This window comes from Haliotis cracherodii, unplaced genomic scaffold, assembly GCF_022045235.1.
Source record: "Haliotis cracherodii isolate W230 unplaced genomic scaffold, xgHalCrac1.p SCAF_7, whole genome shotgun sequence".
Taxonomy (NCBI): domain Eukaryota; kingdom Metazoa; phylum Mollusca; class Gastropoda; order Lepetellida; family Haliotidae; genus Haliotis; species Haliotis cracherodii.
In genome coordinates this window covers 15,045,947-15,069,161 of record NW_027266330.1, presented here as the reverse complement: position 1 = coordinate 15,069,161, position 23,215 = coordinate 15,045,947, and the positions used below count along the sequence as shown (strand labels likewise).

The window sequence follows — 23,215 nt, the reverse complement described above, 5'->3', positions numbered from 1 at the left end:
TCCTATGTACCGATAACTGAGATGACTACAATCACCAAGTGTTCTCTCAACAACATTTTGTCTTAATACCTTGTACGGTTCCTCGTATAATTATTTTTCCTACCTCGCACAAATCTGGCTTTGCGTTTCTTTTTTTGGAGAGTATATTTGAACCAAACTAAGGTTGATGTGTTATCAAATTATTACTTCATAATTCAGGTGAGCTACAGACCCTTGTGGCTCTAATTTTGCAAAAGGTACTTATTTTATCTGTTATTTTAAGTAATAAGCACAATCTCATGAGCGAATTTTCAGCGACAGTGACAGTACAGAGTCAACATTAAATCGAGAATTTAATCGTGGTCTACTGTGTAGCAAACCTGATTATTAGATTATATGTGCACAGCTGGTACACGCATAAACGAATTTGCAGCATTCGCATACGCATACCTTGTCCACAGTGGAAATACGTACTCAACATTAAATCGAGAACTTTACGTGGTCTACTGTGTAGTGATTATTAGATTATATGTGCACAGCTGGTACACGCATTATAAGACTAAAGTATTAAGAAGGAGGTTTAGTTTTTATCCAGAAACGTAAAACGTATGGATCTAGGATCTGAAGGTTTACAAATTAATATTGATATTTCAGAGAGGCCTATTTCAAAGTGGAACAGTTAGTAGACATATATGGTATTATGTAGGCAGTAGTATAATCATGGCTTTTGATGTTGGAAATTATGGAATGATATTGCAGAATGTTGGGGAACAGGGAATGGTATTGTATTTTTTTGTATTAAGAACGAGGTTTTTTTAGCATAAATCTAAAGGACGATCTAGAAACGTAAAATGTATGAATCTAAGATCTGTAGGTTTACAAATTAATATTGATATTTCAGTGAGGCCTATTTCAAAGTGGAACAGTTAGTAGAAGGTATTATATAGGCAGTATTATAATCAGGGCTTTTGATGTTGGAAATTATGGAATGATATTGATAATGGATGAATGATGAATGGATGATGACACCGCAACAAATAAGTCATATACAGCTGTTACATGTGGGACATATGTAATAACGGTGATCTTGGATCAAGTAGATCTTGGAAGATGATCGGTATACAGCACACACCCAAACCATTAAACTAGTGACGTATTTGTAACAGAAAGTCAACAGAACTGAGACTGTATAGTAACATCATACATATAAATTGAGTTTGCATGAAATGATACAGTTACTATTTCAGAGAAACCTTTATTCAAACGGCTAAGACCTACTGTTACGAGTTGATTTCTTAATCATATCCTTCATGGATTATCTTTAAGTATAAAAAATATCAAGAAGGTCACAATATGCATGAATGATGTTGGTAAAGTAACAAATTACGACCAAAACATGTATCTGTTCTTTGTACTGACTGAAACAAATGTTATCATGTATGTTTGTGTTATTAGAGTGAAGAACGGGGTGTTTTATTCATATATAACAAACAATTTCGACCAATGGACACTGGTGAATTCATGATCATTGATTTCATTTGTAAAATATGTTGAAGTTTATTCATTTTGTTCGTACACAACTATATTGTTCATCAAAGTAGACCGTTTTAATTAGAAAAGAGAAAAGATTACTAAGTATTGAAAATTTTGAAGTTGGATCATAACATTTGCTCGAAAAAAAGAGTTACATATTATACATGTATATACTTTAAAAGAGACCTGTGAAGTATTAATAGAATGGGTTATAGAAAATGGTACAAGTATAAACATGAAATATGAAATATATGCCTCAAGTTTCACATACAAGTAAATATATGTGAAATATATAGTGATGCCACAAAAGGATTGCCAATGATAAACATACATGCAAAATTCATTCACAGACACAACCCATCTATGTCCCATATATGCTATACATATATGCCCACTCAGGACCAACTTAGAGCCTATGGACAAATACGGAAGGGTCCACAAAGGGCTACCCAGTTAGGACCCTTTTCCCAGCCCAGATCATATTGAAGTGGGCCTGAACATTTACGACTGTTCTAAGTAGTATGTATGCCCATGTAAAACTACTGTGTAATTACAAGTAATGCAAACGCCGCTATGGACTACAAAAGTTTTGATTCTAGAGGTTTACAAGAACAGAATTTTAAATAATTGAACATGAACAAAGCTAATTTTTTCAGAACAATAAAGGAAAGACAAAACAAACTTATGGTAAAATATTCACTTTGGCGCACGGACTCCCTTATGGCTCTATATGGGACACGGGTGACCCAGTCGTCTGAGGCGCCGCGATTCACTGTGCAGTTGCGTCCCTTGGGCACGCCAGAAACCTATGAATGTGGGTTCGAATCCCTGTTCGCCCCAATTATGTTTCTAGGTTTGTCAGCACCATACCCGTGCTCGTGGGTTTCACCGTAGTGGTAAACGTCTGAGACCTGCAACACTTCGGGCTTTCCTCCAACATTAAGCTGACACGCCGCGATATAACTGGAATACTGTTAAAAGCGGCGTAAAACCCAACTAACTCACTCATTATGGCTCTATATTATCAAGTGGGAAGAATCATCTCTTTTCATTCATGTTTGCCATTGCTTCACTTAAAGCAACGTGTTTGGATTAAATACAAAGATCTGTGACGAAAAGGTGGCATTTCGGTAGATGACATATTTTTCTAAATATCTTTACGTTTTCATTGATACGTATGTGATGTTTTAGTTGGTTTTGACTAAGCCTAACCAAACACTTCTGATAGAGAGGTAAAGTGGCTCTACTATAAGGAATTTTTTATGGAACCATGTGATGTGACTCTGTAATGTGGTAGGTTGGTACATATATTTTATCAATCTAAACGCATTTCCACATACACATGTGTCTTTTGTTTGACTGGATAAATCCTGTACAAACGTACGAGTATTTCTGATTATAGGGTGTTGAGTTTTTTGAAAATATAATGCTTCACGCCAATTTGCGTATTGTCACGAATATTTATTGCAATATTATAAACTATAAGGCATAATAGTGCCCTGTGTCAATCAAGACATTAGAAGAAGCATATGTATGTCTTAAGTGGGATGTCTTTAAATACATGCTTGTATTGAGAGTATATAGACACTTTAGATGTTATTCAGTTAATGTTATGCACATAGACACTTCTAAGAATGCACATTTCTTTTTAATTGTACTTGTAGTAATTTTATCAGGGCTTGAAGCGCTTTAACAGTTATTAACACGTGTCCTGTCAGTCCATTTGACATTCGCAAGTATCCACTTCCAGAATAAAAAAAACATTAAATGTTTGTTTAACGTGAATGAGCAGATGTTAATTTCAACATGTTATTATGCAACAAGTACTTATGTAACAGCTTTATGTCCTCATTCCCCTGATCATCAGTGTATTGCTTTAAGGCATAATTAGTGGTTTTAGCCCTCTGTCCCTGCCTTCAATGTGTGTGTTCGGAAGATGGCGTCTGGTATACTAGTATATAGCAATCAGTGGTTCAACTGTAGCCATCTCAAAATCAGAAATTAAAAGTGTAAACATGCAAAAAATCACAAAAATGGCATAACCTATATCTAAACTCAAATAGCCAAATCCAAAAAGTACTCAGGGAACCACTAACCAAACCAAAAATTCTCCATCCATCAAAAAAAAGTAATCACTAAACTCCAAACAGGACACACCAACCTAAATAACCACCAATTTTTTTAAAAAACCCACACACTACAGGTAACTGCCCACACTGCAAACAACCAGAAACCCCAGAACACGCACTCATCCACTGCACACACTACCTAACACATCGAACCGCATTACAAACCACCCTCAATCAAGGCTCTCACTCTAGAAGCAATACTAAACCCACAAAATAAACTAGAAAACTTCAAGGCCTTAGGCGTTTTTTTAATAATCTACCAAATCAAAATCACATAAACAAACAAACATCCACCATACCCAGCTCCCTTAGATCTCCTCCCCAACCCCATCGGCATCTATTCCAAATCTCAAAATTCCCAAATTCTATATAAGCAACCCCTAAAGCCCCATCTTGGGTTGCACACACCACTTTCGCCCCTTTCGGAAACACATTAAATGGCCTGGCCGGGCGAAATACGAAATACGCATCAGTCGGAAATAAATCTCAAGTAAGTAAGTAAGTAAGTAAGTAAGTCAACTGTAGCATGGCATTCTTCAAAATTATGAATTTTATAAACGATTGTGTTATTAATTTAGATGTGACCATTGATGTGTAGAATATCTTACTGCAGTCGGGTAAGATTGAATAGATTAGAGGTGCAGTGCACTACCCATGGATATTAAGTTAACAATGTGTCTGGCTTCTTAATGCTTAATTATTTTTTCTGGAGAATGTGTTTCTTATACAAGTGCTATACAACATTTCAACATTAAACGACATGAATATTCACACATAAAGCCCAGCGTAAGAAGCTAAATGTAAATACGTTTGACTATATGACAGATGTCAACACCTGTTTACGCGATTACATTTAGATACAATTAAACGATAGTAGCTTGAGATTGAAAGCACTACAAACGGTGTATTTGGTATAATCGATGGTACATAATGACATTTAGAAAACATGGTTAACTCGTTAACAGATTAATATTTGTCGATTTCTATTGATATTCAATTTCATGACCCAAACGGATATAGTTTTTATCCGTTGGCTTTACCCTGCCAGGCAACCTACCCCATTTATGATAGATCACTATATCCGTACATGATCATGCCCATACATCAGTATATTCATATATGAACATGTCCATACATCAGTATATCCATACATGAAGATTTCCATTCATCAGTATATCCATACAAGAACAGGCCCAAACATCAGTATCTCCATACATAAATATGTCTGAACATCTGTATATCCACACATGAAAATGCCCATGCATCAGTATATCCACACATGAAAATGCCAATACATCAATATTTCCATATATGAACATGTCCATACATCAGTATTTCAATACATGAACATGTTCATACATTAATATATCCATACATCAGTATGTCCGTATATGATCATGCCCATACATCAGTATATCTCTACATAAACTTGCCCATACATATCAGTATATCCATACATGAAGATGTCCATACATCAGTATATCCACACATGAAGATGTCCATACTGAAGAATTGACCTTCACTTTGTGTGAGTTCATTGGAGTATGAACCTTCATAGAGTGAGGGCCAAACTGTATGAACGTCGGAGCTTGCGACGACGTTCATACAGTTTGGCCCTCACTCTATGAAGGTTCATACTCCAATGAACTCACACAAAGTGAAAGTCAATTCTTATAATTTTTTCATCACAATTTCTTACCTCAAACGATGTAGGCAAAGATCTAAACACTATTTCATTTACAAACGTGTGACTTCATGTTTACACTGACAGCCATACAACAACCAGCTATATCGCGGAGTAAAATAGTTCCTCAAAAAGAGAGGTGACATGGGCGTATGGATGCACAACTTGCTCTTCAGAAACATCTTAAGCAGCACATGTGTTCAAATCATATCCTCATTAGATGAGAAAGGTCTGTAAAGAACTACCTCAGTAAGACAGTCACAATGACAGCGCGTCGTAATACATTTACAACAAGTACAAGACGTCAAAATGGCGATAAACGTGACGGGAGAGATTTCCGAAGTTGTTAATGAACGTGTGGCGGTTACATGTGTACGTCATCATTGATCAACTGGCCGATCACTGAAAGGTGAATAAACATGCGTCAAACAGACACTAAGGTAAATTCATAGATTGCTGGAGACGGTCAATGTAAGCCTTGGCACGGATCGAGTCGACACTACGATAGTTTAGATGTGCATTTCATCATTTGTTTATTAGGATAGGCCGCAGCGAGGATATTCGTGAACAATCATGCAGTCACGCTCTGAGACCAAGAATAAAGGTTCTAAATGATCAGAAAGAACGCTTATGTGTGTTTTCGTGCTAGGGAATTCCCAGGGGTTTCCACAGGAATGTGGAAGTAGTCCGTCAGTGTTTACGTCATTTAAAGAACACGGTCTCGTGAAAAACGTATGAACGTCAAACTGTGTCGTTCATACACTTATGAACATCAATTTCACGGTCATGTGACCCACCTCTCGTGCAATGGGAAAACCGTATATCGTGTAAACTTCAAATTAAAAAATTATATCAGTATATCCACACATGAAGATGTCCATACATCAGTATATCCATACGTGAAGATGTCCATACATCAGTATATCCATACATGAAGATATCCATACATCAGTATATCCTTACATAAACATGCCCATACGTCAGTATATCCATACATGAACATGCCCATACATCAGTCTATCCATACATGAACGTGTCCATACATCAGTATATCCGTACATGAACATGTCAATACATCAGTATATCCATACATGAAGATGTCCATACATCAGTCTAACCATACATGAACATGTCCATACATCAGTATATCCATACATGAACATGTCCATATACATGAGGGAGGTCGGGTAGCCTAGTGGTTAAAGCGTTCGCTCGTCACACCGAAAACCCGGGTTCGATTCCCGATATGGGTACAATGTGTGAAGCCCATTTTTGGTGTCCCCCGCCGTGATATTGCTGGAATATTGCTAAAAGCGGCGTAAAACCATACTCACTCACTCCATACATGAGCATGCCCATACATCAGCATATCCATATATGAACATGTCCATACATCAGTATATTCATACATGAACATGTCCATACATGAGGGAGGTCGGGTAGCCTAGTGGTTAAAGCGTTCGCTTGTCACGCCGAAGACCCGGGTTCGATTCCCGACATGGGTACATTGTGTGAAGCCCACTTCTGGTGTCCCCCGCCGTGATATTGCTGGAATATTGCTTAAAGCGGCGTGAAACCATACTCACTCATTCACTCCATACATGAGCATGCCCATACATCAGTATATCTGCCATTTCATGAACATATCCATACATCAGTATATCTATAAATAAACATGTCCATAATGAACATGTCCATACATCAGTATATCCATACATGAACATGTCCATACATGAACATGCCCATACATCAGTATATCTATACATGAACATGCCCATAATGAACATGTCCATACATCAGTATACCCATACATGAACATGTCCATACATGAACATGACCATACATCAGTATATCCATATATGAACATGTCCATACATCAGTAAACCCACACATGAACATGTCCATACATCAGTATACCCATACATGAACATGTCCATACACCAGTATATCCACACATGAACATACCATTACATGAACAGATCCATATATGAACATATCCATACACGAACATGTCCATACATCAGTATACCCATTTATGAGCATGTCCATACATGAACATGCCCATACATCAGTATATCTATAAATGAACATGCCCATCATGAACATGTCCATACATCAGTATACACATAGACGAACATGTCCATACATGAACATGTCCATACATGAACATGTCCATACATGAACTTGTCCATACATCAGTATATCCATACATGAACATGTCCATACATGAACATGCCCATACATGAACATGTCCATACATCAGTATATCCATACATGAACATGTCCTTACATGAACATGTCCATACATGAACATGTCCATACATGAACATGTCCATACATGAACATGCCCATACATGAACATGTCCATACATTAACATGTCCATACATCAGTATATCCATACATGAACATGTCCATACATGAACATGCCCATACATGAACATGTCCATACATCAGTATATCCATACATGAACATGTCCTTACATGAACATGCCCATACATGAACATGTCCATACATGAACATGTCCATACATTAACATGTTCATACATTAACATGTCCATACATCATTATATTCATACACCAACATGTAATACGCCGATATGTCCATACATCAACGTCAATATGTCCGTAGACGAATATGTCTGCACAGTAACATGTACACACGCAGAGGTTATCATTTAATAGTGTTTTGCGTTGGTACATATCCTGTGTTAGAAATACACACTATGAGGCTGAGGCTACTAAAAATGGATTGCAGAAAAATAAAACGAAACGTGCATATCTATGCAGATCTCAATTGTCCAGAAACGTGTAGTTTTGCTCATTTAATTGAGTTTGAATCAAAATGTATCTTCAGCAATGCGTTCGTTCATTCGGAGATTTAACGTGCGCTTTCCGCGTGTAATAAATTACACTTTAGCGTATCTCGCACACGGGGAAGCACTTATACTAGTGGGGAAAAAAAGTGTAATGAATAAATAAAGAAGTGCGACCCCCAAAAATATAAATGGAGAAAACTAGAAGAAGAGAATCTAGGGGGTTGGGGTTTGGCTGGGTGGGAGTGGGTGATAATAAAATAATAATAATATGGAAAGTTGCTTGTGGGCGATGTGGCTTTCTTCCCGGTTGAGGCCTGGGAAGAGTCCGTCGACGAGGCGGGCGGCCATGGCGGCGACGAAGTTTCCGGAGAAGACGACATCACTGTTGACCAGGAAGTCGTTCAGGTCCTGGAAGCTGTGGATCTCGTGCTCAAAGCGTTGGTCCTCCATGGTCTGTACCATAACCATGGCTGGTAGTGGGCGACTGCTGGGGTGGATCCTGTTTGTTGCTGGGCCGGTTGTGGGGGGAGGCAGGTCCTTGAAGCGGGCCAAGATTCCCGCCGATGTCCGGGTGAGCAGGAGCCGCGCGTCCTCTGGCTTCTCCTTTGGCACCTTGACCGGGTTGGTCTGGGTGTGGCTGTCACGGAGAGGGGGGACTGGTGGAGTGGCGGTCTGGGTGTGGCTGTCATTGAGTGTAGGGCCTGGTAGGTCGGCGGTCTGACACTCGATGGACTTGTTGATTGTTGAAGCTGGGAGGGGTGAAGCGTCCGAGGAGGAGATGCTCCTCCTCTTTCTCTTCTTCCTCCCGTGTCCTGTTCCCTCAGGCGAGCGAAAGGACTCCTCCCTTCTGGATTCGAGGGGAGCGAGTTCCGATGCTGCTGCTGGGGGCGGAGGGATGGTGGGAAGACTCTCCTCGATCTCCATGGCGGAGACTGGTGGAGTTCATTACCTTGGACGGCCTGGCCTTCTGTACCGGGCGTGGTGCAGCAGGGGTAGGGGCCGGGGTGGGTTTCTCCTTAGGCTTGGTCTTGGCCGGAGCTCTGACCAGAGGCCTTTTCCTTTGGCCTAAGTCAAAGGAGATGGCGAGGGTAGAGGAGTTGGACTTGTAGGAAGTCCTGAGAGAGTAGTCCCCAACCCTGTAAGCCAGCAGGGGCTTCAGGATGGCGACTAGTTCCCATGGTAGAGCGTGGGTAGCGAGCTTGGAAGGACACGTCTGCACAGGGCGAGTGTCCAAGCCGAGAGTGTCCAATATAATAAACTGATAATTATAGCTACATACCGAGAGTCCATAACGAAACGTCAGTGTCTTGACTGTGTCTTTTCTTTGATGAGAGGGTTTCTCACCGACCTTAGCGTGTAGGGGTGTGATGTCCTGGGCAGGAAATGACAGTGTTTTGAGTACTCTTCTTTAATTAACTAACGTGTTTGGCATCCCTAATTAACCTTTACTAATTCATGTTAAACCAACACGGGATGTTTTCTGCAAGTGGATATTCGGGACTGACACGACACGTGTTAAAACTGTCAATGCGCTTCTAAAATTACAACTCATACTATAAATTTATAGACCAGTATTATATCTACTTACTTACTTCCTCACTCACTCACTCACTCGGTTATTTTATGATGGTGTAGGAATTAAAATGGCCCCAAATCTACTTAAAAAATCTCTAAACAAAATACAGCAATGGGCTGACAAATGGGGCTTCTCCCTTAACCCGGAAACAACAACAGGAATAGTATTTATAAAAAAAACATGAAACCCGCCACCCCAAAACTCCAGCTAAACAACAAACCAATCCATTTCCTAAAACAAACCAAATTCTTAGGACTAATTTTCGATGAACATCTCTCCTGGGACACTCACATAAACAACCTAATATGTAGTAAAGATCTAAATACGCTAAGATACCCAGGTGGCTCAAACTGGGGGGGGGGCTCTAAAGACACCCTCTTCTCACTCTATATATCACTAAACGGATCCAAACTAGACTACGGCTGTGCCATATACGACACCCTAAACAAATCCCTCAGCACAAAAAAAAAGAAGACTCAATCCAATATCAGGCTCTAAAACTAATAACATGAACTCAACATGGCACCTCCTACACTTCACTCCAGGCCTTAACAGGAGAATTGCCACTCTACGTAGGGAACAATTCACCCTGGGCCGCGTCTCAATCAAACCCCCTTATCCAAAACCTAATAAACAAAAATATCAGCCCAAAAACTAAGCCCTAGCTCGAAAACACCCTCTACTTACTCAAAGAATAATCAATTAATTAAATGAACACCAAATAAACAATCTTAAACAAAACTGTTAACAATCAAACATCTTCACCCCTAAACTTAAAACACCCAAAATAGGCATAACACTAGCTAGCACAATAAATAAACAAACCGACCCAAACATAGCTATCATACTATCATACATACACGAAAATTGGCCAAATTGGTGTCACAGTTACACTGACGGGTCATCAGATCCGATCTCAAAACACACAGGTTTCGGAGTCCACATCACACAACCAACTAAAGCCACACAATCCTTCAGACTCCCAAACAATCAAGCCATATTCACGGGCGAACTAATGGACATGGCCTCAGCCCTTCATATTCAACAATCTAAAAAACACCAAAAAATCTTAATACTTACCGACTCGCTCAGTGGACTGCAAGCCCTCCAAAATAAAAACACCCAAAACAGCCCTAAACTAATAAATCAAATACTAAAAAGCTCAAACGACTTATCTAAGGCAGGCAAACAAATAGTATTCATTTGGATCCCCACCCACGTAGGAATGTACGGCAATGAAAACGCCGATAAAGCAGCTAAACTATCCCGTAAAATCCTAGAAATAAGCTTAAACTTACCAATCTCAAAATCAAAAATTAAAAGTGTCAACAAGCAAAAAATCACCAAAAAATGGCATAACTTATATCTAAACTCAAATAGCCAAATCGACTTGGCCTGGACTGTCAAAATCAACAGATGTATCATCAAATGTATTTACATGTATACAAGGTGAAGCACTTTGTCGCGTACTCTCAACATCCATTCTCAAAGTAGTGGTTGTTTCGCCTGAAATTCACCATAACCTTATAGATATAAACGTTGTATTTGTCATTTTAACTTTAGCCTTTTGATCGAAATCCTATTCTTTTGTAAAAGAAAATAACTTACACATTTAGAGGCCTCCCAATATTAACTCCTTGGTAGAAAACGGATGACAAGGTAGACACAATTGTATGGATAACTTTATCCATAAACTTGTGTCTACCTTGTCATCCGCCAACTTCTAAGTAATGCCTCTCAAACAAAGAGAAAACGAATGCGTTGATGTACAAATGTTTCAACTGTTAGATGAATAGTAGACGTCACACATCGTTCGATCATTGTAGTGGTCAGTTTACTGACCAGGTGTATTGATATTTGTCATCAGCAGGTTGTCAGTTACCGACCAGACCACACCACATCACGTGTGTTTGTGTCTACGTAAACATACTAATTGTGTCACTATTAGTACGATGTATTTACTACAGGCCATTCCGCTTCCCGTTATTAGTGTTACCATATTTATAATCCCCAAATAAGTGAATAAATGCTTTTGACTTCCCCATTCTCGAGATTAATAGAAGCTTGTATACCGTGTTTGATCTCATTGTAGTGTAAGTTTTGCAGCTATGTTGCTGAATACATTGTAACTTAAACTGTTTATTCCAACAACAGATAAAGTGTTGACGTTTTGGCATGTTTATATGGTGTCATAAGGTATGATCTTTAGTTACGCCGCTTTTAGCAATATTCCAGCAATAACACGGCGGGGGACACCAGAAATGGGCTTCACACTTTGTACCAATGTCGGGAATCGAACCCTTCGGCGTGACGAGCGAACGCTTTAACCACTAGGCTACCCGACCGCCCCGAGGCCATGAATGGTGTAACATTGATCAAACTTCTCAGCAAAAGTTGTATGACTTTGACTTTGAAATTTTGGTAGAAAGGGCATGCTTGATTGTATCTCAAAAGTTGTGAAGTGTAGACACCAAAGGCTGAAGCTGCACATTAAGTGAAAGTTGACGATTTAAAAGCTGAAGTCATCCCTCTTGTCAATCACCTGTTAAGTATATTTTGTCGGATGATAAACCTGCCTGACCCCCAACCTGTCACTAAAACCACCTCATCACCTCAACCCAAACTAAAGCAAACGGTTGAACTGGTCACTGAAGCAACGAAACTGCTTGTGATGATATTGTCTTATGTCGACGCAATTATGTATGTAACTGCGAGAAGGAACTTATCTGTTACTTAATGTGAGACAGTCTACAGTGTTACTATCCTAGCGTGGTCCGTCATTATCAATCAACATGCGTTTTGTATGCTCCATCCTCTTGTATTTGAATAGTAAGTGAGTGAGTTAATGGTTTACGTCTCATCGGCAATATTTCAGCCATATCGTGACGATGAATTTGAATAAAATATGGCAGTCCATTTGCTTGAACAGTTGCATGGTTCTACTCGGAACGTCACCAAATGCCACTTTAGTACAAACCACACCATCCATAGAATCCTCAACCATACAGAAATGTAAAAATTCTTAGTGCCATAATTTACTGATTAAATTCAGTTCCTACAGTTAATGTTTTGTACATCACCTTTCTTCAGTGACAGTATGGTTGAAAAGATCGGAGTTCCTGAGCTTAACGGTAAGTGCAAAATACAAAAAACTCATTATGATTATAAGTCTTGTGTTTATTCTCACGTTATTATCAAGTTTTGTTTTGTTTGTTTATTTGCTGTTTAACGCCGTAGTCAGCAATATTCCAGCTATTTGAAGGCGGTCTGTAAATAATCGAGTCTGGACTAGACAATCCAGTGATTGACGACATGCACATCGATCCACGCAATTGGGTTACGATGACATGCATCAAGCCACGTCAGCGAGCCTGACCACCCGATCCCGTTAGTCACCTCTTACGACAAGCAGAGTCGCCTTTTGCAGCAAGCATGGGTTGCTGAAGACCTATTCTACCCCGAATATCTTCACGGGTCATCACGCCCAAGTTAAAATGACTATCGAGGTATTCTATTTTCAGATTTCGTTTCGGCACGATTGTAATTTGTATGTATGTATGCAAGTATTCATGTGTGTGTGTGTGTGTGTGTGTGTGTGTGTGTGTGTGCGCGCGCGTGCACTGCATGTAAACATACATCCATAGATGATTGTATGGGTGTGGATGGATGGATGTTATGTTCATTTGTACTCTATTGTCAGAATGTATATTATGATTATAATGTTAGTGAGTATTATCTAACTCTCTTCTGTTTGAACACATCAGTTTATTATGAGCAAACCCATGACACATATGTCATGAAGGACTTAAAACTGTTTGAGTTCATACAACTACGTCACAGCCGCCTGTAAACAAGCAAATCGGGCCGAGATTAACAAGTGACTCTTAGCATTCATGGTCGATGATACACTAACAACATTTCTATGTGTCATTAATTGGAGATTTTACCACTTACAAATGTGTTTTTTGTTTCAATTGTGTGGCGTATTTTGTAGGAACAATCTAACATTGTTTTATAATGTTTCATATCAAGGCTTTGTCAAGAACACAAATCCTCCCATCTGGGCTGCAAGTGACCTTCAACATAGACAACAAAACCAACAAAGTGAGTAGATACGCTCATGTGTTACAATGTCTTAAAATAATACTTATTTAAAAAATGTCATACTTTTAATTTGATTACTCTGGTTTCCTTACAATATAATTCTTGATGTTCTAACTATTCATATAAGTTCATATATAGTCAACTCACTTGTGTTCATGAAGAACTGGAAGTTGACAGAAGATCATAACACACAAGCAGCCATTGGTACTGTTTATTGAGTATTTTCCTCAAAGTCTATCCCGAGTAACTTTCTTTCAGATCCTGTCACAGAGCATCGACGATCCATCCCTTCTGAAACCTGAAATCACAGTCGTTACAGCATATTTTAACATTGGCTCATTCGCCAAGGGTGACGCATCCAACGTGCACACACCAAGCCGTTATATGCACTGGATGAAGGTGTTTGGCAGAATCAGGAACAACCTTGTCGCATATACCGATTCTAGAGATACCTTTAATTTACTTACTAACCTCAGACGGAAGTTCCCTAGCAACATGACAAAGGTTTTCCTTATAGACAGGGCCAATCTCTGGTCCTTCTCTTTGGCTGGGGAAATTCGAAGTATTTACAGTCAGCCTAACTATCCACATCATCATCCGAACACAGTTAACGAGAACTACTCATGCGCGATGCATGCAAAGTTTGAGTTAGTTAACAAAGTCTTAATGGAGGAACTGTTTCCTACCAAATATTTCTGTTGGTTGGATATTGGACTCTTTCGTGCTCTTGCTGATGATAACTCGGTGTTCAAGCTTCAAATACCACACGAATTGGACAGAGACAGAGTCGCTTATAGCCGTGTGTATGATTTTAACGATAAAGCTACAATAGAAAGCGTAATCAAAGGGAACAGTGTATGGGTGGGCGGGGCCATGTTTCTGGGAACTCCTGAAGTGTTGCACAAGTATACCGAGGACTATATAAATACAGTAAAAATGTTGTTGAAACAACGTTTAATGAACACAGATCAGCAGGTTATATACTCAATGTATCTCCCGTCATCTATAGTCAAGCCTCGGGTTCAAATCCAGTTATTTTCTGGAAAGAACAGCCGATACAATCCGTGGTTTTATCTTGGTTACCTATGCAGAGAGACGTCGCAAAACGCCAAAAAATGATGCCCACAGGTCAATTTCCTAAATAATCCAGTCATAATCCAATTGATATTCAAGCTCTTTCAGTTCCCCCTAATCCTAAAAGTAACAAAGTTATAGCAGTTGTCTGAAAAAAAATACGCCACACTAATGTAGTCCTCTATGCAATGCATAGATGGTGATCAGTGATGATAACAGGTGTTCGCGAAAAGTGTGTACCCGTCACAATCACATACACAAATATGGGAAGTTTTCACCTGAACAGTCATGAGAACATATTGTAGTCAAAATAAGGACTCATCCAATTAAAATTTGGATAAGTTCCTCAAACACAACTTACTTCAATTATTAGTTATGCAGTTTCGGATTACCCTGCTTAAATTGCGACAGTTTCGCAGCTTCACACATGACCATTTTGACAATGCCTGTCTCACCCATGGCTTTCTTAACAAAACCACAACTTAGCCAATGTCACAGTTTTATGCACTGCGTAATCGAAATTCTGTCAGTTTTACACGTATCCTTAACGACAGTGTCTCAGTCTCACACTTGACCTTTGTCTTACTCTCACACATGGTCTTAACGACAATGTCTCACTCTCACACATGACCTTTGACTCACTCTCACACATGACATTTGACTCACTCTCACACATGACCTTTGTCTTATTCTCACACATGACCTTTGACTCACTCTCACACATGACCTTTGACTCACTCTCACACATGACCTTTGTCTCACTCTCACACATGCCCTTTGTCTCACTCTCACACATGCCCTTTGTCTCACTCTCACACATGACCTTTGTCTTACTCTCACACATGGCCTTAATGACAATGTCTCACTCTCACACATGACCTTTGTCTTACTCTCACACATGGCCTTAACGACAATGTCTCACTCTCACACATGGCCTTTGACTTACTCTCACACATGGCCTTAACGACAATGTCACAGCTCCACACACGTCCATAACTACAATGCCCAACTTCACATGTGTCCTTAACGACAACGTCAAAGCTTCACACATGTCCTGTTAGGGTACATAAAAGTAAACATTTCTAAAAGCTGCAGCTAGCTCTGATGTTAAAGTTACAAAGATAAAAGGTAAAACAAAAGAAATACTGAATTTTTAAAAAGATAATAATTGTTGATCATAGTAAATACTTTGAAAACCAACTGTAAGTAATATGAATACTTCTAGCTGTACAAAACAATCGAAATGCTTACACTAGTTACAGTCCTATTTTGTGTGTACCCTAATACATGTGTAGTTAATACTTATAATTAAACACAAAGAGCAAAATAGAATACTAAACTTTCTATCAATTTATTATTATTTACAAGAAAACAGTGTTACTACCTGCACACAAGGCGGATGTGAAACATACATTCTCAAAACCAGTTTTAAAACTCAGTCTAAACATATACCCCTCATATTGGCCTGCAAAATTTCATTTCTGTGGCTTCAAATTCATATGCGAGACAAACATTCAATCAAGTTAAAAAAGGATGAAGCAGAGGCCATAACTCCATACAAAATATTTTTGTAAAACCATCTTTTGTACCTTAGATAAGCACGGAAAGTTTCATTTATTAATTTCAGTAGTTTTCCAAGAGAACCTGGCAGTATATGTACCAAGTTCAAAAACAAGGGTCATAACCCTGTGAAAAATAAGTTTTTCCAACTTTTTGGATTTCTTTGTTCTGTTGCAATTCAGCACTTCTGTTTGCAGATTCCATATCTGCACCTCTGCTTTCAGTACGTGTTTTCCTTGTGGCATTTCTAAGCCTTGCTCCTGGAATTCGAAGCCATTCTTTTACACAGGTCACTTTGTACTTGTCAGTGGCTTGTAAGACCCCAGCTGCAGGCTTCCTCCTCAACCTGTTTACAAATGATAGCAAAAAAATGTCAGTGTGCATATTATAAGTAATGTCATGTACTTTCATGTAATGGACTTCACAAGTGTGTCAAAACAAGTTATTGATAACATAATGGAATAATAGTATAAGTAATACCCTGTTCACATGCACAACCTTACATATGTGTGGACCGCCTCCGTGGTCTTGTGGTAGAGCGTCCACCCGGAGAGCAGAAGGTCCGGGGTTCGATCCCCGGCCGCGTCATACCAAAAAGACGTTAAAAGATGGTACTTGTTGTTACCCTGTCTTGCGCTCGGCATTAAGGGGCTAAAACAAGGACTGGTCGGCTCGGAGTCAGTATACTGTGTCTGAGTGGGGTATTCATGTTAAGCTGCGGCATGGTATCTCAGTGTGCTAGCACTATAAATCGGCATCAGTCCGGACTAGTACAAGCAGCCACACACACACATACATGTGCATGCACGTCGCTATATAAGTGCAATAATCTTGGACGCGACGTTAAACCCAATTTCACCTCACCTCACCTACATATGTGTATATATATTATTTCAAGTCTTGACACCAGTTAATAAATACAGAGTTCACTCTAGGGCCCTTAATGTGACAATGTCATATATTCCCTAGGTACACCAACACTTGCCCATACAGGACAATGTTAAAATGCCCCATTGTATTTGAAAATGTGGGCTAAAAGCAGAAGCCCCCACCCTAGAATTATCGGAATACCAGTAAGTAAATTGATGAGTTTATAATATGTGTGAATAAGTAAATTGAATTATGTGTAATTATATGCAAATAACATAACCCCTCCAAATATTGCATGGGTAGGTCCCTAAACAGTTTCTTATGTCGATTAAAAAAGATTTTATAACTGATATATCTCCCTATTTATGTAGCCCAATAAACATCCCCAATAACCACATGATAAATAATAAGAAATACAAGAACATTATGTATTAAGCAGTAGTGAGCACTTAGCTATGATGATGATGATGTCAAGAGGTTGCTCAAAACAAAAAGGTAACATTTAAATAAAGCTTTGGCCATACACAGATATCAGGTACATGTACTTTCCTTAATTCATACATCTTATCTCGCGTATTTGCATTTGTACATACAGTCCTTATCTGGAGCCATGTAGCAGAAATAATTTCCCAGGGAAAGTAGTTTCCGTTTAATAGCCATAGCCATCCATTGAAATGCAGTGAGAAAATCCCCATATTGACATAATATTAAACAATTCCTGTGAAGTCTGGTTACCACACAACAGATTTTATTTACTATATGATACCATATATACATGTATGTAGATTATATCACGGTAAACCAAAAGTGGAAATAAACGTTTATCATTAATATTTCAAATACAAAGGTATGTACATATTACAAACATTTGTATGCAAAAAATAGCAGGAAAGTATTGGGGACAAGTAATTTTATGCACAATTACATTGCTTGTAAATATAGAAAAGGGACAATGATAAACTGGAATATGTATCTTTAGTTAGAATACATCATCACTGATGACAGAGCATCTATCGCCAATGCCCTTATAACTATTCCCACTACACAGATAATTCCTAGGCCTTGAATTCAGTGGAAATACTCATGTGAACACTAACAGTGACATATGTGGACCACGGAAGGAATCTGCCCAGCGGAATAATCAGAGTAACCCTCAGAACAAAGGTTATCCAATACGATCCCTCAGCAAATCGTATAACACTCTATAGCTAGCAGGTGTCTCCCGTCTACGTATCAGACGGATGGTTATGTCTAATATTAAGCGGACAAGTCGTTCGAAGAACTGAAGAACATCGTATCCAGCTATGCCCATGAACGTCACGTCCGTGTAACATATGTCCGACTCATGAAGAAACGGATTCACTTTGATAAGTCTGAAACTTACACTGTACAGGTAAACTTGCCACTAGATGATTATGACGTCATGGTGAATGACGATTACTTCTGGCCTGAGGACATTGTGTGTCGAGACTATGTGCCAAGGCAGCGTCAAACTGATCCGAAACAACAACAACACCAGCAAGAATACAGAAGGAACATCTACTAACAAAATGACTATGTTCATATTGACTTTGTTGTCTACTGTGACGATACTAAGTGTGCTGACCTGGAATGTGCGTGGTGTGTCTCATCAGACGGAACATATCAACTCTATTTTACCGGACTATGTCAATATCATTGCTGTACAAGAACACTGGCTAAAAACATGCAATATTCAAAGATTCAAAGATCTTAAACTTCTGTCCTACATATGTGACGATGCATGTACCTCCACGAGAGGGTCCGGTGGTATAGCTCTTCTACAGAACATTCACTCTAAATGGGGGACGCAATGTTTACATTCGTCTCTTCTGACAGTAGTATTGCTGTTAAGTTAACGCACCCACGTGCCGCTGTTATTTCCATTCTTATACATCCTACAAGCAAGCTAAGCAAGAATTCCGACGTCGTCACAGACAGTCAAAGCAGGCCTATTCAAAGACATTTTGTTTGGAATTAGAAAAAAAACCTTGTGATACTGAATTGGAGTTGAAAAACTTACATATGATGACCGTAATGTAACAAACCCCACTGACATATGTCAGCCTTGGGGTAGGTACTATGCGGATCTAGCACAGCCATATGACTCCGACCAGTTCGATCAAGACTTTAAAGATGGTATTGACTATGAAATTGAGAAATTAGCCTCCAGTAACGAATCTAACTCATGTGTTGATAATGTACTATGTGCTGAAATATCGGTTCAGGAAGTGACTAGATATGTACAGACACTGAGGAGGAACAAATCACCTGGCCCTGACAATATTAATAATGAACATGTGATGTTTGGTGGTGAGCTGTTAGTAGGGACGTTAGCACTATTATTTTAAGCTATTCTTAAACTTCAGTACACACCTGCAGCCTATAGACACGGGGTAATTATACCTATTTATAAGGGTAAAAAAGATAAACCAAACCCTGTTAATTATAAAGGTATTACGCTAACATCTTGCCTTAGTAAGCTTTTTGAGAAAATTCTCCTAGAAAGATTAGAAACGTGGACATCCCGAAATGCCTGTAATTTTCCCGATATGTTGGAGTTTGGCTTTAGGAAGGAGCACGGTGCTGTTATGTCGCTATTTACCCTCATCGAATGTGTACAAAGTTATGTTAACAGAGGATCATGTATCTACACAGCATTCCTAGATAACGAGAAAGCTTTTGATCGAATATGGCACTCGGGTCTCTTTGTAAAACTCTATCATCTTGGTATTAGAGGTAAAATGTGGTCTCTGTTACATCAATGTTATACTTCCATGTATGCATGTGTTCAGTACAAGGGCGAACAATCTGATACATTTGCTGTCTGACCTCATAACTGAGCTTCGGCAGTTAGATGCAGGAACATGTATATATAATGTTAGTTTACCATGCGTGTTACTTGCTGATGATACTACTCTTATCAGTTACAGCCCTAAAGGTCTACAAACAGCCTTAGATACAGTTGTTAATTACGCATTCAAATGGCGATTAAGTTATAATGCATCGGAAAGTAAAATTGTTGTGTTTCATAAAAAGAAGCAATTATTGTGTACGGATGCTTATCGCTTTGGCGACTATGACATACCTATGTTTGATAATGTAAAATATGCGGGTGTTGTTCTACAAACTAATCTTTCTTTCAAATTATATATTTAAGAGAGCTGTGCAAAAGCAAGGCGTACTATTAATTCTCTCCTCTCTGTTGGTCTAAATAGTAGTGACTTACATCAATATGCAAGTATTGAGATATGGAAAAGAATGATCTTAACAACAAGTTTTTATGGATGTGAATTACTACCTCCTTTGCATGGTAAAGATCTTGAATTAGCTGAAAGCACACAGCGTTACTTTGCAAGGATTGTACAAGGTTTTGACAAACGTTCCCCCACTGATGCCACTATTGCTAATCTGGGACCTTGCAGTATGGTTGGTTATATAGATAAATGTAGACTACAGCTGCTGGGGCGTCTCTGCTCATGTGTCTCAATTTGTAAAACTGTTTTCTGTCCATCAAATCCACTCTATTTCTTTCATAACAATAATTTACACAGTTTATGTGGAGTGTTGCTTTCAACAGCCAAGAAATATAACTTACTTCATCATGTATTTCACTACGTTCGCACAGGGGAATTCCCCGCGAAAACTAAGTGGAGAAAGATTGTGTTAAATGAAATAACTACCCACGAGGAAGAAGTATGGAAATATAAACTATCATGTAGGGCTGACCTATCTCGATATTCTAAAATTCACACAACACTTACTCCTCATGTGTTATACAGCATTGTAATGTTACATCCAGAATTGAGAGAAGAAATAGAGTATGTAATAAGGATTGGATCCAGAAGCAAATTATCAAAAGAATGTACAAAATATATTACTTTTGCTCATGATTTTTATCACCATGTCATCTTAAACTGTGAATGTCTACTTTCAGAGAGAGATGTATTCTTTTCAACTCTAATTGATAATCTTGATGTTGAAATGTATGTTAAAATAGAGACGATGGAAGACCATGATATGTTAGCATTCTTTCTTGGTGCAGATAACAATGACAATGATGAAATAACGTAGCATTTCACAATTATTGAATTCTCAAAGTATTTATATCAAATTAAACATATTCTAAACAACGTGTGGTAACCATACCAATATTTCTCACTGTTTATAGCCTGTAAATATGCGGGACATTGATATGTAAACTGAACCAAATTAAAAACTTCACAATCCTAAAATTTAAACATTCTTAAAGTTATCATTGTGGGCCCTTATTGTGTATTTAAACAGTAATGACCACGTATTGTCTTCAGATAACACCCGTTTTTGTGCGGCTGAATCGATCAAAATCCCGTGCACAGCACTTAGTGACAAAAGAGGTTTTTCATGTGCAACTGGTCACGTGGCCATAATACCGCACGTTTTTTCAGCCATACTTGTTAGCAGTCATAAACAAAAAAAAAGAAAAACACAAGAAAACTAAAGTCTTTACGGTCATTTGTCATGCCACGCCTTTCAAAAGTGCAACGTGAACGTGCCATCGGCATGTTGCAGACGGGAACGTCCGTAGCTGAAGTCGCAAGGACGATGGGTTGCAGTCGACGAACTGTTTATGATTTACAGATGCGTCTACAGCAATCGTGTACCACCGCTGATCGCCCTCGGCCAGGTCGACCACGTGTGACGTCACATGCAGAGGATCGTAAGAATGTCTTACGTCACCTCCGTTACCGATTTTTGACGGCTACATCAACCAGAAAGGAACTGTTTAGGGGTAGACTGAGTGCGCAAACTGTTCGAAACCGTCTGAGAACTGCTCACCTTTAAGCACGACGGCCATACTGCGGGCCGATTCTGACTCAATTACACAGACGTCAACGTCAATTGTGGGCACAGTGACATTTACGATGGAAATGGAATCAAGTCGTCTTCAGTGATGAATCCCGATTTTATCTTCGATTTGCTGATGGTAGGGTGAGGGTGTGGAGGCGCCGTCATGAACGTTACGCCCAGTGTTGTGTACAGGAAGTTGACAGATTTCGAGGCGGAAGTGTCATGGTGTGGGGTGCTTTCTGTGGCAATGCACGTTCCAGGCTTTTTGTCATCCGTGGCAACCTCAACGCTGCTGCTTACCGCGACCAGGTACTGGCACCAGAACTTCTGCCTTTTATGGCAGCACATGGACCCGGTTTGATCTTCCAACGCGACAATGCCAGACCCAACACAACAATTTTGACAAGGAATTTCCTTCAGAATGCGGGAGTCAACGTCATGGACTGGCCGTCAAGGTCTCCCGACCTCAATCCCATCGAGCACGTCTGGGATACTCTTGGCAGAAGTCTGCGCACTCTGCAGAACCAACCACAGAATTTGCAAGATCTTGGCACCATTTTGCAGCAACAATGGCGTCGTTTCCCAATCGTGTGTTCACAAGCATCACAAGGTCCATACGGAGGCGTTGTGTGGCAGTTGTCAACGCCCATGGTGGCCATACACCCTACTGAACTTGTGTGCCATCAGATTCTCGTGCTTGGGACTTATGATTTAAACTGTTGATGTTATTACCCAATACCGTAGGTGCCTGGAACAAATTATGGTTACCACCGTTAATTAAAATCCTTCTTTGGACATTAATGATTAAAAATTACCTTCTCTGATACATTTCTCCGTTGTATATCATATATGGGATTACTTTTAAAATGTGAAGTTTTTAATTTGTCTCAGTATATATATACATATATATGTATATATGTTTGAATACTGTGTTTTTTTATTATTTAATTACATAATCTTGATGTTTTGAGAATCTGGAGGAAATAAAGACATTCATTCATTCATTCATTCATTCACTGCTTGTAAACATAGGAAAAGGG

At 39.2% G+C, this 23,215-nt stretch overlaps 1 protein-coding gene across 1 annotated transcript in view; it reads left to right on the top strand.

Annotated features, from left to right (window-relative positions):
* LOC139447595 (uncharacterized) overlaps positions 1-22,991 on the top strand; it is a 56,061-nt gene extending 33,070 nt beyond the window's left edge. The window contains exons 4-6 of the mRNA XM_071229001.1: positions 12,810-12,850; positions 13,752-13,823; positions 14,082-22,991. Of these exons, the coding sequence (XP_071085102.1) occupies positions 12,810-12,850; positions 13,752-13,823; positions 14,082-14,942 (974 nt within the window). The 3' untranslated portion in view covers positions 14,943-22,991. The remainder of the gene's footprint in view (positions 1-12,809; positions 12,851-13,751; positions 13,824-14,081) is intronic.
* The last annotated feature ends 224 nt before the right edge of the window (positions 22,992-23,215 follow it).